At 52.1% G+C, this 16,598-nt stretch overlaps 1 protein-coding gene across 10 annotated transcripts; it reads right to left on the reverse strand.

Annotated features, from left to right (window-relative positions):
• Nucleotides 1-679: 679 nt before the first annotated feature.
• Nucleotides 680-15,905, reverse strand: PPRC1 (PPARG related coactivator 1). Of its 10 annotated transcripts, none has more exons than XM_014733298.3 (14): nucleotides 15,650-15,905; nucleotides 11,346-11,534; nucleotides 10,628-10,774; nucleotides 10,155-10,256; nucleotides 7,136-10,037; nucleotides 6,777-6,830; nucleotides 5,857-5,914; nucleotides 5,003-5,070; nucleotides 3,296-4,016; nucleotides 2,181-2,330; nucleotides 2,004-2,070; nucleotides 1,764-1,885; nucleotides 1,368-1,519; nucleotides 680-1,082 (listed from the first exon to the last, which is right to left on the reverse strand). In XM_014733298.3, the coding sequence occupies exons 1-14, from the start codon at nucleotides 15,800-15,802 to the stop codon at nucleotides 979-981; spliced, it is 4,989 nt and encodes a 1,662-aa protein (XP_014588784.1). In that variant the 5' UTR covers nucleotides 15,803-15,905; the 3' UTR covers nucleotides 680-978. The 10 variants fall into 10 exon arrangements, with proteins under 10 accessions (XP_014588784.1, XP_001499257.1, XP_070117288.1 ...); XM_001499207.6 differs by having other exon boundaries at nucleotides 5,003-5,073; nucleotides 15,650-15,871; XM_070261187.1 differs by having other exon boundaries at nucleotides 10,164-10,256; nucleotides 15,650-15,863.
• Between the last annotated feature and the right edge of the window lie 693 nt (nucleotides 15,906-16,598).

Raw genomic sequence — 16,598 nt, forward strand, 5'->3', positions numbered from 1 at the left:
TATTTCAGTTCACATTAGCAGACAGCAATCCCTTCAACCCTACCCACTACCCCTTGACTACCTCCCGTTAATGCCCCTCAGGAAGGGTAAGGATCCACTTTCTCAGGGGACCCACCTCTCCTTTGCCGTTCTCAAAATAGGCACTCCTCTCTCCTAGATGTAACTCCTACATCTCCCTCTTCCCCAGAGGTCTATCCACATGCATGCATTCTTTAAACATCTGAGCACCCGCTGTGTGCCAAGCATTGTGCTCAAGCTAAAATGGTACATGTACACACAAGGCTTAGAAAACATTTTTAGAAAACCTTTATTTGGAACAAGTATGAGCTTCCTCTAGGTCCCTGATATTAAAATCTCTTCCCAGACCAGTAGCATCAGCATCCTCTAGTTTGAAATGCAGAATCTCAGGCCCCACCCCTTAAGTCAGAATCCGCATTCTAAAAGATCTCCAGATGATTCAAATGCCCTTTTAAAGTTTGAAAAGCACTGCCCTAGATAACTGACTTCACTGACAACACACTTCAGGAGCCAAGTTTCAAGTCCCATAGGATTTTGCACCTGACCAAAGAGGGGTCCTAGGAACTCAATGGAGGTAAGCATGTCCCTGATTGTATTCACAGAGGACAAGTAATATGCCCAGCACCAGCACCACAGAAAGAAGCACAACAGCACTTGGGAGTTCTCTCTAGTTCATGTTTATTAGTCTGCATAGTGACTTAGATCTTCCAAACTTTGGGGGAACCCCTCAGCCCCATCCATCTCACATAAGAATGCAAGTTAACTTGTTTCGATGCTTGCTATAAAAAACAAATACCCCTTTAAAAAATCGGATTTAACACATTTTTTATTTCACTTTTTTCCATTTCTTTATAAAACAGTCATCTCCTCACTAGCAGCTCTCTCCCCTAGAGTGGGGGAGGGGGATGGAGGAGGTAGGGCACCTCCAAAGAAAAGGGGGAGGGGGAGAAGGGCCCAGGGTTACCTCCTGAGGTTCTTCTGGGCCTGTTTCAACAATGTGTCAAAGTCAAGAGAATCAAATTTGCTCTTTACAGGAGCAGGGTCAAAGTCTTCCCGGTTGGAGTCTATAAAGGTAGAGACAAACATCAAGGTCTTTGACCACACTTCCCAACCACAGGGACCTCAAATGGCCAGCCACCTCCTATCCCAATAATGGATGGACCTAAAATTGCCCTGATTTTAAGTCAAAAAGACAAGAGAACCCCCATTTCTCCTCTCATCCCACCCCTTAGGTTCTTCATGTGTCAGATGAAGCGAAGTCTGCCTAGCCCCACTCTCCAAAGGTTGGGAACCCTTCTGGGGAGGAGATGAAGTAGTATATCAAAGCCTCAGGGCCTCCCTCTACTCACCAAGATCAGAATAGCTTCTCTTGCAGAACTGCCTGCGGCCCCCAAAGCAGAGATCAAAGGGCTGCTCATCTGCCTGCCTCAGCTTGTGGCCACTCTCGATGGCTGCAAATGCCTCCTCAGCATAGCGGTAAGTGACGAAACCGTAGTTGTCACTGGTGGGAAGGGTGAGGCAGGGGCTGGGACGGCTACTTGGGCACATGCCATGGAAAAGAGAGAGCTCCCCAGGGTACAGAGAGGAACTGGGGTGGTTCTTCTCATTCCCCAAATGGCCAACCCTTGGTAGAAATGAAGGTCTCCTACATTGCCCAGCACACCAGAGCAAGAGGGAAAGAAAAGAAACATCAAGGTAGATGAATGGGACAGAAAGAACATCCTAACCTTAGAGCCCAAGCTTACCCTTGGACACGGAAGTGGATGGTGCACTCCTCAATCTCTCCAAAAACAGAGAACCTCTGTTTCAGCTCTGACCGAGTCATGCGGCCAGGTATCTTCCCAATGAAGACCACTCTTCTCTCTTCCTGTGTTGGATCAAGGAAAAATGACACACCATGAACCAGGGCCACAGCTGCAGATGGCTCTCTGAGGTCATGGCTCAGGGGCAAGCCCCCTCCTCCCAAGACCTGTTCCTCTACTCACTATTGCACGCTCCTTCTGCAGGACTCTCTGCCTTTGGTAATGGTCATGTGAACGGTAAGAGCTGTACCTGACAGGAGAAGAAGGTGCCATCAGCCCCCTAGACATTAGACAGCTCAAGTCTCAGAACTCTCAGGCACTTGCATCCCAGATGCACTGACTCCCTGAACACATGCTCACCGCCGCCTCCTGTCACTTCTCCGGCGGGGGGATGGGGAGCGGGACCGACTTCGGGAACTGGATGATGAGGATGAGGAAGACGAGGAGGAGGATGAGGAGGAGGAAGAGGAAGAGCATCTTCGGGAACGTCCAGAGGAACTGCAACTGGACCTGGAGAATAAAGGGGCAGGCAGGAATGCTGCGAGTGGTGCAGGTATATTCCACTTACCTCACCTTGGCCCCAGCCCTGTCTCCCTGTCAGGAAGCTCAGGACCAAAGGCAAAGCAAAGCAGAAGAGATCTAAAAGGACTCTTCATAGCTGACCAAACTGAGGCCCTCATGAACTTCAGATATATCTGGAATGTTTTAAGAGTTTTTTGCCACAGATTATATTTATTTTCAGTTATGCAATTAAAAATTGAAAAGTACTTAACAAATCAGAAAGAGGCGAAATAAATGGAGACTCAGAAAGATAAAGGGTTGAGCCCTAGGTCTTACAACTAGCAGGGGGGCCTGAGTCTCTGGGTTCCTAGTCCCCTAACACGTCTCACAGGAGTGCTGTGACCATGGCATAAAGCAGAAGTGGTTGTGCTAGACCTGTAGTAGGGGCCATTTCTGAAGATATACTTCACCATCAAAAACTAAGAATACTTAACTGATTAAGTAGGAAAATTTGTGTCTGTTACTGAGAAAAACGTACTGCCAGAAAATAGATGAGGCCACAGTGACACCCAAAGGAACTGTCTTAGACTCCTTCCTCAACAGATGATTAAAAGGACTGTTTGCCATTAACGACCCACTATCCCACCTTCCCACACACCAGGAAAATACCAGAACATGAGGACTGATACAGTATGCGAAGGAATCCACATGGTCAAGATCAAACCCTACCAGTCTCCCCAAAGAAGCAGGAGACCTCAGGGATACCCTAAACTCCAAAAGGGTATACAAGGTATCTTCTCAAGCTTGGATGAAGCTTGCCTCCTTCAACAATCCAGGGAAAGGAGAGAAGACAGAATTAGAAGCCTTAGTGCCTGAAAGTATTCAACTCAATGTGCAAAAGCTTTCAAAGTAAACTAGAAGAGAGTACATGAACTTCCTAAATGGAGAGGACCTAACAGGCCATCAGAGCTCACCTTCGCCACCTCTTGTGTGGGGGGGAGAGGGACCTGGACCGGGATCGGGATGAGGAAGACGACGATGAGGATGAGGAAGATGCTTCGCTGGTCCGGTTGGACCCAGAGCTGACAGAACGGCTGCTGTGGCCACGTCGGCCCTGCCAGCCCCGGCTTGGGGGGCTGGCTGACCTGCAGGCTTTTCGATAACAGCGCACTGACCGCTGCTTGGCTGAGGGCTCAAGGGGAATCCTAGTGTTCACATCATTCCGGCAGGGCGAAGCCTCAGGGGACAGCAAGGTGGATGGGGCAAGGCAAGGGGCTGCAGGATCTGCCTGCTCATTGCTAGTCCTGTGATCAAGTGGCTCCTGGGAGGCAGCTGTGCATGGGGGCAGGGGGGCAGCTGGGCCCAGGGACAAGACGGGTTTGATGGTGATATCCTGATGGCGTTTGACGTTCCATCGGGAGCCCACCTCTGGAATGACTAAGGCAGGCATCTTTTTTGGGGGGGTCCTGCTCCGAACACAATAGTCATGGTCCCCAGAGCCCACATGGACTGGACTAGGGCCACAGACCCCTTCTTGGAGGCGGGCTGCAGGTGGATGTTTGGCCTCTGTAACTCCTTCAGGCTTCAGGGTTCCCTCCTGGGCGGTGGACTTAGGAGATTTGGCTTTGGCCAGCAGTGAGACAGCAGCCAGGGGCTTCCATAACTGGTGGGGAGGGGTAGCTGGAGGGGTGAGCCCTGTGAGGGGAGGGAGGATGGAGACAGCAGGATGAGATCCGATTCTGCACTTCCAAACACTGCGTATATAGGCTCCAGAGACCCCCACCTGATCTTATAAAGTACACTAACAATTATCAACAACCCAGCTTGTCCCACTGTTACAACTACTCCTTCTCCTTAGTTCCCCATCTTGGGAACCAGCAATAGAAACTCAGCCAGTTAGGGTCCTCCTGAACCCCTCAACCTCTCACTGCCCAAACCTAGCTGGTGACCAGGTCCTGTCTGATCTACCTCTCCATTCTGAGACCCATCCCCCCGACTGCATGACCTCTAGGCTGCATCATGCCTGGACTCACGTAATCATCCAATGATCTCCTACCTCGGGCTTCACACCCGTTCACCTGTCTTCTACATTCCTGTTGGAAGGAGCACCCAAAAACCAATCTAGTAAAGCTTTTCCAATTGCTTCTTCAATGCACAGGATAAAGTCCAAACAGCTTAACATGGCTTTCAAAGTTCCCATAATCTGACCTCCTACTTACCACTCCAGCTTTATTTCTTGCTTTAGCTCTGCCCACCATCCTGATCAGCCCTACACTCTGGTCAAACCGAACCACTTGAAATTCCCCCAAAACATACCAGGCTGGTTTTGTTTCTTCAGTTCACTCAAGCTGCTCCGTCTACCTGGAATGACCCATCCCCTGTATCTGATTGGTATCAGTGATTTTCTCAAGCCTCTGCTTTGGGATTACCTTCTATATAACCCTTCCCTGACTGTCCCCCTTAAGACCCTATCATAAACCACACAGGCTTCTTTAATGTACAACCTCTGATACTCAACAGGCTCATTTGTTTACACATCTGCCCCCTGTACTGTACAAACCTTAAAGATGAAGATCAGATCTCTGTATCCCCAACATGTACACACACCTGGTGCAGAGCAGGCCCTACAAGCATTTGCTAGATAAACTAATCAAAGGCAGAGTTCCCCACCCTGAACCCACCTGCCACGTTGGCCAGTTCTGGGGCTTGTAACCGGTCTAGGGGCCTCTTCTCCTGGGGAGTGTCAACGCTGCTGGCGGGGGAAAAGGGAAAGCCTGGTTCATTGCCTCCTCAACATCTTGTATATCTGCTTTCCTCACAAAGCAATGGGAGAGGGGGCCATACAGAGGAATGGGATGCATAAGCTGCCCCTATCATTCTCCTCCAGCACAAAAGGGGTCTTAGTGACAGAACTGTAGGTGGGGTCTCAAGTCAGCTCTGCCCAATTCCAGGAGGCAGGCCAACTATGACCTTGAATATCCCCTACCTCCTTCAAGCTAGGAGCCTCGCCTGCCTGGCTCAAACCCAACCCCAAATCAATATTGGGGGGAACATGCTTGGCAGAACAAGATGGAGTACCATGAACATGAAAAATGAAATAAGGCTCTCAGTGCTGGAAGACTAGGGAACAAGGAGGTCCAGGGTATCTCTGTCCTACAAGGAGTCAGGGGATCCCTAGCCATGAACATCTTCTACTTTTTATCTTACACCATCACCAGTGTTGAGCAAGCTTAAAGTTTGTTAAATGAAGGAAAGAAATCCCCATAGGCAAACTTGCCAGAAGATGAAAGACACCTCTAGGACATTTAGAATCCCAGAATGGAATCAGCCAGAGGATGGTACACATCCTCCTACCTCACCACCCAAGACAGTGCCCAGTAGTGATGAGCTGAGCAGGGGATGGGGAAATAGGGAGAGACTCTAGGGCTGACTAAATGTCCCTGCCACAGAGGCATCCAGTTGATGGTCCTGGAGCGCCGGCCGGCTGCTGACCAACAGCTGTAGGGTAACTCACTCATTATGTCTCCATACTTACCCTGAGTTTCCTACAGCCAAGCTGTCAGCAGGAGGCGGGGGAGGGCACTCCTTTTTGGCTGCAAAGAAACCATACTAGTTAAAAGCCCAACCAGATGTTCCAGACTGATGAGGCACAGAAGGGATGGCTTTGAGACCCAAAGGAGGAAAATCTACTTTGCCTACACACTGCACTGGGTTCTCCCCAAAGATCCATTCTCCTCCAGTGGGTGCCCAGGTACCAATTTTACTCATGTCTCTTCTCTGCTCAGAAACATCCACACGCCCCACCCCTGCAATGAATCTGAGATAGAGTCCAAACTTCTAAACCTAGCAATTGAGGTTCTACATCAATTGCCTAACTTCCTAGTCTTGTAGCCTATTTTTATTCTACACTTAATGTATGTTATATGTTGCCTTATACTATAGACACCTGTTATCAATTCAAGAATCATTTCTGCAGATTTTTCTCACCAATTAGATGAAAAGCTCTTTGAGAACAGGACACAGGATCCTCCACAGCACCTAGATCCATGCCTTGTACTGAGAAAGCTGAACTACCCGTTACCTTCCAAATATACCACACACAATCCTTCCTATACCTCTGCCTTTATTCACCACATTCTCTCGCTCTCTGAAATCCTGTCTTTCAAGGCCCAGCTTGACAGCTGGTTTCCTCTAGAAAATGGCCCCAAGCACCTACTGCACTTGGATCTCCCCAAACATCTACTCTTACAGTTCTTGCCATGCTGTACCACCACCCTCTCTAGGGCTTAGATTTATGTCACAGGTGAATCTTGTCTCCCCATTCCAATTAGGGGGCTGCTCTAGGAGCTGAGACTGCTCCTCCCTCATTCCCCCCAGCTTAAGCAACGACAGGGCTGGGCCCAAAGGAGAAATCAACAAAAAGGGGTTGAAGCAAAGCTACCCAGGTTCTCTCACCTTCTGATTTCTCAAACTGCTCCAGCAAACTGGACAGGTCCGATGCCTCAATTCCTGTGGAAGCACACAAAACAGCTTTGGAAACCAACCGCTATCAACTGAGAACACAGGTCCCAGGAAGTCTGAAATCACCTCACGTCTCCCTTTATGCTCCCCCTGCCCACTGTACTAAGTAAACCAAGGCAGCAACACAAAGCAGGAAGGAATCAAACAAATCCAGAGCTCTGCCTCTCAAGAACTCTCCAAAGAAATCCAACAAAGGCCAGACCCACCAAGGTGGTTTATCCTGTTCTTTGGAGGACTCTCCCCACCCAACCTCCGTGCCCTTCTTCACACCTACTCAACTGTGTGGCACTCACCAATCTCACTGATGAAAGCCTGCACCACATCCTCAGGACCCTGGGCACGTGGGGTAGGCAGGAAGGACAGCTTCCTTAGACGGGCTGGGTGGACGGCAGGCAGCTTGGTGATAGTGCCCTGCCTTGGTGTGGGAACAGCCTTGGCAACAGGAGAGGGAGGCTTCTGCCTGGGCCTGGTCTCCTGGGTCTCAGGCTTCAGTCTCTCTGATGCAGGCTCCTCAACAGCCACACTCTCAGTAGACAGACACGATGGAGCCTTGATCCGGGGGCTTTGCACTGGGGAGGACACCTTGTGTTTCAGATGGGGAGATGCAGGCACTGGCTTGACCTCCACCTTGGTGGGCTCTATCTGTGGAGCACCGTGGCCAGCAGACCCAAGGCTGAGAGGAGGAGTCATTGGTAAAGGAAGTACACTTTCAGGGGAGCTAGCTGGGATGCCACTGGGCTCCACCTTGGGTGAGGGAACAGCCCTCCCAACAGAGGCTAGAGGCAAAGGAGGTGGGGGTACAGTAGGCCAGAATGGAGGGTGTTGCAGGCCTGGGCCCCATCCCAAGGGCCCATAAGTACAGTTGGAGCTGTAAGGTGGGACTGGGGCAGGAGGGGGTACCCAAGGCACATTGCAAGTGGGGGACACAGCATAGACGCCAGGAGTACCAGACACTAGGGGCACCGTTGGTGGGGGAGGCAGGCAAGGATAGCCAGAAGGGGACACAGGGGGATAACAAGGCCAGGGTGGTACAGGGGCATAGTGAGTATAAGGATCAGGGGGCACTGGCCCCACAGACATAGGAAGACTAGGAGGCTGCAAGGGTGGTGGAGGCAGACTGGGGACCCCTTGTCCACTTGCAGGAAGGCGCAGCATGGAGGTCATGCCCAGCCCACCCGGGGTAAAAGGCAGAGCAGTGGGCATTGTTGAGGGCATGGATTGCACGGTAGGAGCTGGAGGTCTCACTGGCAGTGGCATCTCTTGGAGTGGCACCTGCTCAGTGGGAGCTGAGGCCACAGGTTTGCTTGCAGGTGGCTCAGGACTAGGAGAAGCAGAGCTGGGACCCAAAGGCACAAAGCAAGCCTCAGGAGGAGCCTCAGGGCTTCTCTGTAGAGCTGTCTTCTTGGCTGGGGCTGGTGGGATGACAAGACAAGGGATATCTGCCAGCCCTGTGGGGGTTTCTGGGAGGCTCGGCCACTTCCCAGCTGGGGGCTGGGCACTCCTCTCTTCTGCCTCTGCTTGGCGCTGTTGCCTTCGTCGCCGGTACTCAGATAGGCTAAGAGGCCGAGGTCTGGCTTCCTGGGTTGTGGCATTGGTACCATTTTCCACCTTCAGAGAACCCACAACCTCCTTGATTTCAGGGATAGCCTTTGGGGGATCTGAGGACTCTGACTCCAGGAGGACCTGGGGGGCTGGACTTCCCTGGGCTGATGATACTGCACCACGTCTGGGATCAGTTGGCCTAGACTTAATTAGCACAGGGTCAACTGGAGCCAGGTCAACGGGAACAGAGTCAACTGGTGCTGGGTTAACTGGGACAGGGTCAACTGGTGGTAAGTCATCTAAGATGGGAACAACCACTGCAGGGTCAATTGCTGCTGAGTCAGCCAGGACTGGTTCAATCAGCACTGGGTCAGCTGGGAGAGGGTCAACCAGCTCTGAGTTGACTGAAACAAGGTCAACCAATGCAGGGTCAACAGCTACAGGGTCAGCTAGACCCGGTTCAACTGCAGTGGGATCAGCTTCAACAGAGTCAAGCGGGATGGGGTCAGCGCGAGGAGAGTCAACCAATGAGAGATGGGCTGGAACAGGGCTGGCTTGGATGGTGTCAACCAGGTTGGGGTGGAGGTCTAGAGGACCTTCTTCAGCAGGACTAGCTTGTCCAACACTACTCTCCAAGTTCCCAGAGCTAGGCTTCTCCAAGGCAGCTGCCCAGGCCCGAGCCCAAGCCCGGGGCTTCCCTCTACCACGGGGAGGCTCAACCTCTCTTTGAAGTTCCTCCTGAGGCAAGTTGCCTGCCTGAGAGGTCACCTCTGTAGCCACAGTAGACTGCCCACGTGAAGATGACCTCAGCCTCCTGGCATAGCCTTCTGCATAGGCTGCTGGCTGCTCCTTGCTCTTCTTCCTCCTACCCTTTCGAGCTCTCTGGGAACTCTGCATTGCATTGGCAGGTGGGTTCTGAGGCCCCTTGGGTGCTACTGGCTCCATGACCTCCCTGGGCTCCGACAAGCAAGCTGACTCCAGCTTTTCCTCTGAGTCCAGTGACAACCCCTCTTTCTCAGGGCAGAGGGCTTCCTTGGGCACAGCAGCCTCCGTCTCTGACTCTAGTGTAGGCAAGAGCAGCTGCAAGGCCGGACCAGCCTCTAGTGAGTCACCCAAGAGCACAGGCTGAGGTCCAGTAGGGATCTGCCGCACCACAACTGGGATCTCTAGGTCATTGCCAGCTGTGGCTGCCTGGCCCACAATCTCTAGCACCACACAATCCTCAGGCAGTGTCAAATCATCTGGCTGCTCCTGAAGCTCATCCTCGAGTGATGTCAGGTGGGTGAGGTTTGGCAGGCAGTACGGGTGCATGGCCCGCACCAGCTCACTCAGGGAGGAGATGCTCTCGTCGCCAGCTACCTGCACTGCCATCTCTGCTGCTGCTGTTTTATCTTCCTCCTCAGGGCAGGCCAGGTGCATGGGGAAGTCTGGGATGTTGCTTATGGAGTTGTCGAGCTCCCCAGCAAGCATTTGGCCACTGAAGCTGGCCACCTCCTCCTCTTCTTCCCCATCACTACGTTGTTGGTGAGGAGGGGATTGGCCCCAGCGAGGTCGTGATCTTGGAGGTCTCCAGCTAGGAAGCTTGGGGGAGGAGGTCTCTAAGAAGGAGGGTGGAGAGAAGTCCCAAGGGGGATCTGTGAGAGACATCTCAACCTGCAGGAGAGAAGAGAAGCCACAGAGGGAGTTTTCTCCAGGAATATATTCTTCCAGACCTGTCCCCACATACTCCTCCCTCCTGGGAGTCCTTGAGGCTCCCTAAGTCAGGCTTACCCCACTCACTCTACTACTGCCTGTGCTGGGCCCCAATGCGTCAACTGGGGCGATGAGGTCACGTTCTGGGGGTGTCCGAGAAAGGGTGAGCAGCTTATGCAGCTAAGAGGGGGAAAAAGAACTGAGATGAGTAGTGCTTCAAAACTATGTGAATAAGGGGCTGGCCCCGTGGCCGAGTGGTTAAGTTCTCGCGCTCCGCTGCAGGCGGCCCAGTGTTTCGTTGGTTCGAATCCTGGGCGTGGACATGGCACTGCTCATCAAACCATGCTGAGGCAGCGTCCCACATGCCATAACTAGAAGGCCCCACAACGAAGAATATACAACTATGTACTGGGGGGCTTTGGGGAAAAAAAGTAAAAAAATAAAATCTTTACAAAAAAAAAAAAAAACAAAACACTATGTGAGTAGGCCCACAGACATGGTTCTAACCTTTGCACCAACCACACATCCCCTTCCCCTGGTCCCACACTCACAGAGGAGCCCTCCCGAGGTGACACAAGCAGCTCCGAGTCAGGAATGCTGTCAAATGGAGACAGGTTCTCGGAATCTGCATTATCCAAGATCTCCGTCAGAGCTGTGAGCAGCGACACTTCATTCTGGTCCTCCAGAGATAACCTGCTCTGCTCCAGAAAAACAACAAGAAGGTCCCACTAATATCCCTAATGACTTACTGGGCCACTGAGAAGGACTGGAGACCAAGAGACTCAGTCTGCCTGGCTCAGTTCAGCTCAATCTGCCAGATTTGAGTACCAGGAAGCATGGGTTCCAATCTCATTTACTACCATCCACTGCCTCTGTAGTGTCAACAAAAACCTACCAGAAATGAGTCTTAAGCTTAAGCTTATGTTTCACACACATCCTCCACCCTCAGGTAAGATGTGGGATGCTCAGCAAACAACCCTTGACTAGGCTGGAATTGGGATCAAAACAGAGATCAGAACCCTCTGGATATGTAAGTTAGGGGCTCAGGCAGGGGGAAGGGCCATGGACTATAGTCAAGCCTGCCAGAGCATCCTTACATGGGATATAATCCGGCAGCCTGCAGCCCAACACTCACCTAGAGACAAAATCACTCTTCAAGGACTTGGGTTGGGTATCTAGCAGCCAAGGTTCTGGGAGAGCAGAGCCACTGAGCCATCATCTCCCACGCAAAGTCTCGCCTGAAGACCCCCAAGCCCCGCCCCAGCTCACCTCTCCAAGGCTCCCAAAATCCTCAATGAGGGAAATGAGGGAGGCATCCATGTAGCTCTGCATGGTCCCCAGCAGTGTCTCATCCTGCAGCATCAGCTCCTCCATCTCCAGGTCCTTGTCCCTCAGACAAGGGCCCAGCCGAGACAGACTGACAAAGCCAGAATCATCCCCCTCCTCATGCAGTAGCACCTGGGGCAAAAGCCGGGGAAGGTCAGAAGGGCATGGTAAAGGCTGCAGGGCATGTGGGGTGGCAGCTGATTGATATGCTCTGTAAACCAGGAACCCAGCCCTCCACCAATGGCCCCAGACTCAGTAGGAGCCCCACCACAGCCAAACCTCTGGACTTGCTGGGCAGAGAGAAGTACAACCCATGAGCCAAAGCCCCAACCAGGATGGTAGTGCTCAGGGACCTTCTGAGCAAAAAAAAGTTTGGACTCCATCCAGACACAGTTGGAGCCATAGGAGATTATGAAACTGGAGAGTAAAAACATCAAAAAGATCAAGGTTTTTCAGAAGAGTCGTCTGCTGGTTGTGATAAAGGCAGACAGTCTGAGGGGAACACCAAAGGAGAGGACGTCAGCAAAAAGGCAATTTCAGCTACATCTACCTTATATTCCTCATATCCTGCTTAGGCCTCTCTTCTCCGCTTAGCTCAAATCCCACCTTCTTCAAGAAGACACCTCAGGCTTCCCCATCCCATGCTGATTTCTACTCACAACCTTGAATTCACACATTTCCGTACCACTCGCTTTTCTGGCAATCACATCCTGCCCCCTTCCCACCACGTGACATTCCTTGCATCATTACTGAAATTAGATTCCGAGTTCCTCTGGGGCAAACAACCCTTTGTATTCTATTAGTTTATATTCTTCTTGGTTTTTGGAAGGATTTAAACTCTGCTTATACTTCCTGGTTATCCAGGATGCCTGGCAGTGTCTTATACACAGCTGATATTCACACTTTTATTTTGAAGGCCCTACAGTATGCCACCCAACCCCTCAATGGTAGTCCCAAAAGAAGTCTCTTTCCCTACCCCTACCAAGTGAGAGCTAGAAAAAAGCTTGATTCTGTAGATGGAAAAGCCTCACCCCACCACTTCCCTGAGAACTAGCAACATCTTCAGCCTTGTCAGGCAAGGAGCCGCCCGCCCAGGCCTGTCAAGAGTGTGGGTGTGGGTAGGGCCAGAAGTGACTGGAATGGGGCTGGCAAAGCCAAAGGCCAGAGCCTTGGGTATCTCCCCTATAGGAAACAGATGATACAAAGGCCGGAGAACTGGAACAAACCTGGGCAAGTCAGTCCTCCCTCCCCTTCTGCAGCAAAGGGAAACTCTGCACCTCTTCCAATAATGAAAAAAAAGCAACAGGTGTGACTACACCCCCACACTCACCCTCTTAACCAAGCTGAGGAATTCCTATGCCCAGGGAGAAGAAAGGCTAGATAGAGACACTTTAGGAGGCCAGGCCCAGAGATGAAGTGAAAGGTGACAGGTTTTAGGCACTAACTCCTCCTAGGTCTTCACAATCCTCTAATTACAACCAGCAACTGAATAGCACCTGGCTCAGCAAACACTCCTGGGTAAGCAAGGAGGCTGCATCTCTACTTGCCCTGACACCTTCCTGGCCCAACTACTAGGCCAGAATCTGAAGACAATACCCAGCTCTACGAACCACTCATCACCACCTCCATCGGGCAGGTACCGGAGCCCCAGTTAGAGACACTCTCCTCTTCACCTGACCTCACCCATACCTCCATCCCCAAACAGCACAGCTTCCAGAGTACCAAGAGCATCTAGGGGCTAAACCCAAGCTAAAAGTAAGCCAGTCACCAGCATCTCTAACTTCAACAACCTCCCAAGTGGCTTTCCCACATCCAGTCTTGTCCCTGCAGTGTTCAAAATCAGCTACAAACTTTTGAAAATATACATCAGGCTGGCCCGGTGGTGCAGCAGTTAAGTTCGTGCGCTCTAGTTTGGTGGCCCAGGGTTCGCCAGTTCCGATCCTGGGCACAGATCTATGCACCGCTTATCCAGCCATGCTGTGGAAGGCATCCCACATATTCGAAAATAAAGGAAGATGGGCACACATGTTAGTTCGGGGCTAATCTTCTTCAAAAGATAAAATAAAATAAAATAAATAAAAATACACATCTGATCCCTTCCTGAGACCCTCCCTAGACCCCTCCAAAGGCATCCTACTGTTCTTAGCGTCAGGTTTAAACTCCTTAAATATGGGTTACAGGGATCCTGGTCTTTCTCACCAGACTAGACTCTCCTGCTACCGTGTGTCCTCTCTCACCATGTTGCCTGTCTCTCAGTTTCTCTAATAAGCCATGTTCTCTCCCACCTCAAGACCTTCACATACTATTCCCTCTGATGAACGCTTCCCCTGCCACACACATACACAGCCAAGTCTCAGCTTAAAATGTCCCTTCGCAGGCCCTGCAAAGTAGATTATTATTGCTGATTATATAATCCCAAATATGCTGCACTTTCCTTTTGTCCCACTAATCATTTATTGTCTATCTTGATAAAAGCATAAGATCCCAGAGAACAGGAACCATGTGTGGTTTAACTACAGTATCCCTCGTGTCTGAACATAACCGTATCTCAATAAATAGCTGGTTGACTGACCAGCTTCCAAATACCCATCTTTCTGTGTGTGGTTTTTTTTTGGGGGGGGGGGGTTTATAATCTCTCCATGAGACCCTCTTTAACCCCAAATGACCACCTAACTTGGATTACAGCTGGATCACAGATCCTTCCTGCCTCTCCCCCAAAGAGTGAGCAGCACCAACAGCACAAGATGTGACCTCTGAGAAAATGAGGGAAGAGAGGTAAGCAGCTCCCAAATTAGGGCCCCAGAAGCCATTCTCCCCTGGGCAAGGGCCTGGATTGGTCTGCTGGAAATGACATTACCTGGCAGCCTGCAGCCCAACTCCCACTTAGAGACCAAGAAAAGAAAAAAAAGAAAAGAAAAAAGAACTTTCAAGGACTCAGCTTAATTGCTTAAGAGAGATAACAGTTCAAACTAAGTCTTTCCCACCTCCACTCTGGGTGGGAACTTTTAAGAAGCCCTCTACTCAGGAGTGGGACGATAACACTTTTTAAATATGGAAAACTGAAGGCCAAGAAAAAAAAATCTGACAGAAAGAACTTCCCCCCATCCAATAAATGTTCAACTAGTGTTGGCTAGTTCTCACATCGCCTCCAACTTTTGCCATCCCCAGCAAAAATTCCAGAGAGCCTTAAACACAGACCACCCCAATTTCTATGTGTCAGTTCACAAGAGCAGGCCTTAGCTGCCTCCTCGAAACAGATGCTGGAGGAAAAAGTGAGGAAAGGAGAGATTCCCTTTCCCTCTAGCTTGTCCCATGTATACATTAACACTCCCATGCCCCTTGAATCACGAATGAGGCAGGACTGCAAGCAACCAAAACGCCAGTGCCCGTGACTCACAACCTACCCCAAGCCGGTCAGACAGAAACCCGCCACAAGCTCACTCTACAGCCCTTCAGCCTCAGCTCTCTACGCTCGCCAACACACTCCGCCATCCGCAGGGAACAGACGCCCCGCACATCTGGAAAGTCCTTCACCATCCGCTATCGGGAGGCGCCGCGGACCAAAGCAGAAGGAAAAAAAACTTCTCCAAGGTTGTAGGCAAAGTTGACTCTAGCAGCCCCTACCTTCCTTCCCGGCCAGGGGCCCCCTGCCCGGGTCGGAGATGGCGGGACCGGCTGAGACACACCCAGTTCCCGGCAGTGCGGCTCCAGCGCCGATACGAGATGCCGGGCAGCCTGGGGCGGGAGCCACGTGGACATCCCCTCCCCGCCCCCACGTGGACCCGCGGCTCGCCGGCCCCCCCCTCACCCGGGAGCCCAACCCACGTGGGTGCCGCGGCCGCCTAGAGGGGGAGGGGAAGCAGACAAGTTCTCCCGGGAAAATCGCTTCCCCCACCCCACGTGGCTCCGAAAAGGCACTGCAGCGCCCGGCTAGAGGCACCCCGACTCGGCATCCTTAGAGGAAGATCTTAGCCCGGCACTCCAAGTTCGAATCCTTGATCCCCCGCCACGGGCCGTGTTTCCGACACCCGGCTCTGCCCCACCAGCGTTCTGGAGGAATGGCCCTAAGAACCCTGTCTCTGCTCGCGTCCCCCTAGCAAATGGCCAGTCCACTCGGCCCAACCTGTCTCCCGCAGCCACCCAGCATCGACTCCCGAGCGCTTCCTTCCTTTCCTGTGGCGTCCACGTGTCACCGCCCGGCACACGCCGCTTTGCTGCCAGCCGCGGGCCGGCCGCCAGCCTCTCACCTGTTCCCCTCCGCTCACAGCGCCCGCAGTCCCATAAGGCGCTTGGCTCCGACTTCCCCAACCGCTGCCGCGGACTCCACCGCCAGGGTCGGGGCCGGGGCCCCCACTCGGAGGCGGCGCGACTCCGTCTCTCCGTCCCCGGCGCGCCGCCATCTTGGCCCCTGAACACCCAGCGCAGCTGTGATCGCCGGCGCCGCCTCGCCCAGTCGCTTGTGGGGGGAGAACTACAACTCCCGGAAGACAGTGCAAGACTACGAATCCCAGAAGGCCCTGCAGGGAGACCCACTTGCACCCGGGAAGAGAGCCCTGGCCTCGCTAGGGAGCCTGGGAATAGTAGTCGCTTTAAACGGAGCCCGCATGGCACATGCTATAGGCATACTGAAATGCTAAGTTTTGTGTTGCGCGGGGATCTAGTTAGGGAGCGCGAGGTGATGAAGGGAGAGTAAACATTTGCGCATCTTTTAATTTTCTTAATTTGTGCAACTGTTGGAACACTCTTTGTCTGGCGTTATACCTGCTGTACCTTCCTTTCACCTTAATCTGAGTGGGCCTATGTTTTGAAACAGCACCCCCTAGTGGGCACCTCCCTCCTGGAGCTAACCCTCACCTAATCTCATACTGCGGCACTACTGCGAGTTTAATCTTAAAACCCCGCATTCCGAGCTTCTCTTTGGGTTACTCAGAAGTCCACGTTGGGGGCCAGCCCCACGGCCGAGTGGTTCAGTTCGCACGCTTGGCTCTGGTGGCCCAGGGTTTCACCAGTTTGGATCCTGGGCGTGGACACGGCAGCACTCATCAGGCCATGCTGAGGCGACCTCCCACATAGCACACTGGAGGGACCTACAACTAGACTATACAACTTCTTACTGGGGGCTTTGGGGAGAACGAAAAAAAGAGAGAAACCGACGTTGGCGTCTCATTGCCAAATTTATTTCCTGCCACTGCAGAT

This window comes from Equus caballus, chromosome 1, assembly GCF_041296265.1.
Source record: "Equus caballus isolate H_3958 breed thoroughbred chromosome 1, TB-T2T, whole genome shotgun sequence".
Lineage (NCBI taxonomy): Eukaryota > Metazoa > Chordata > Mammalia > Perissodactyla > Equidae > Equus > Equus caballus.

What these genes read in the sequence shown, in the direction of transcription:
- PPRC1 (XM_001499207.6), bottom strand. Translation starts at nt 15,802, where the DNA reads ATGGCGGCGCGCCGGGGACGGAGAGACGGAGTCGCGCCGCCTCCGAGT. An exon ending in CACCTCGGGAGGGCTCCTCT is followed by an intron (nt 10,257 to 10,627) that starts GTGAGTGTGGGA and finishes TCCCCCTCTTAG; the next exon opens with CTGCATAAGCTGCTCACCCT. An exon ending in ATCCACTTCCGTGTCCAAGG is followed by an intron (nt 1,520 to 1,763) that starts GTAAGCTTGGGC and finishes CCTTCCCACCAG; the next exon opens with TGACAACTACGGTTTCGTCA.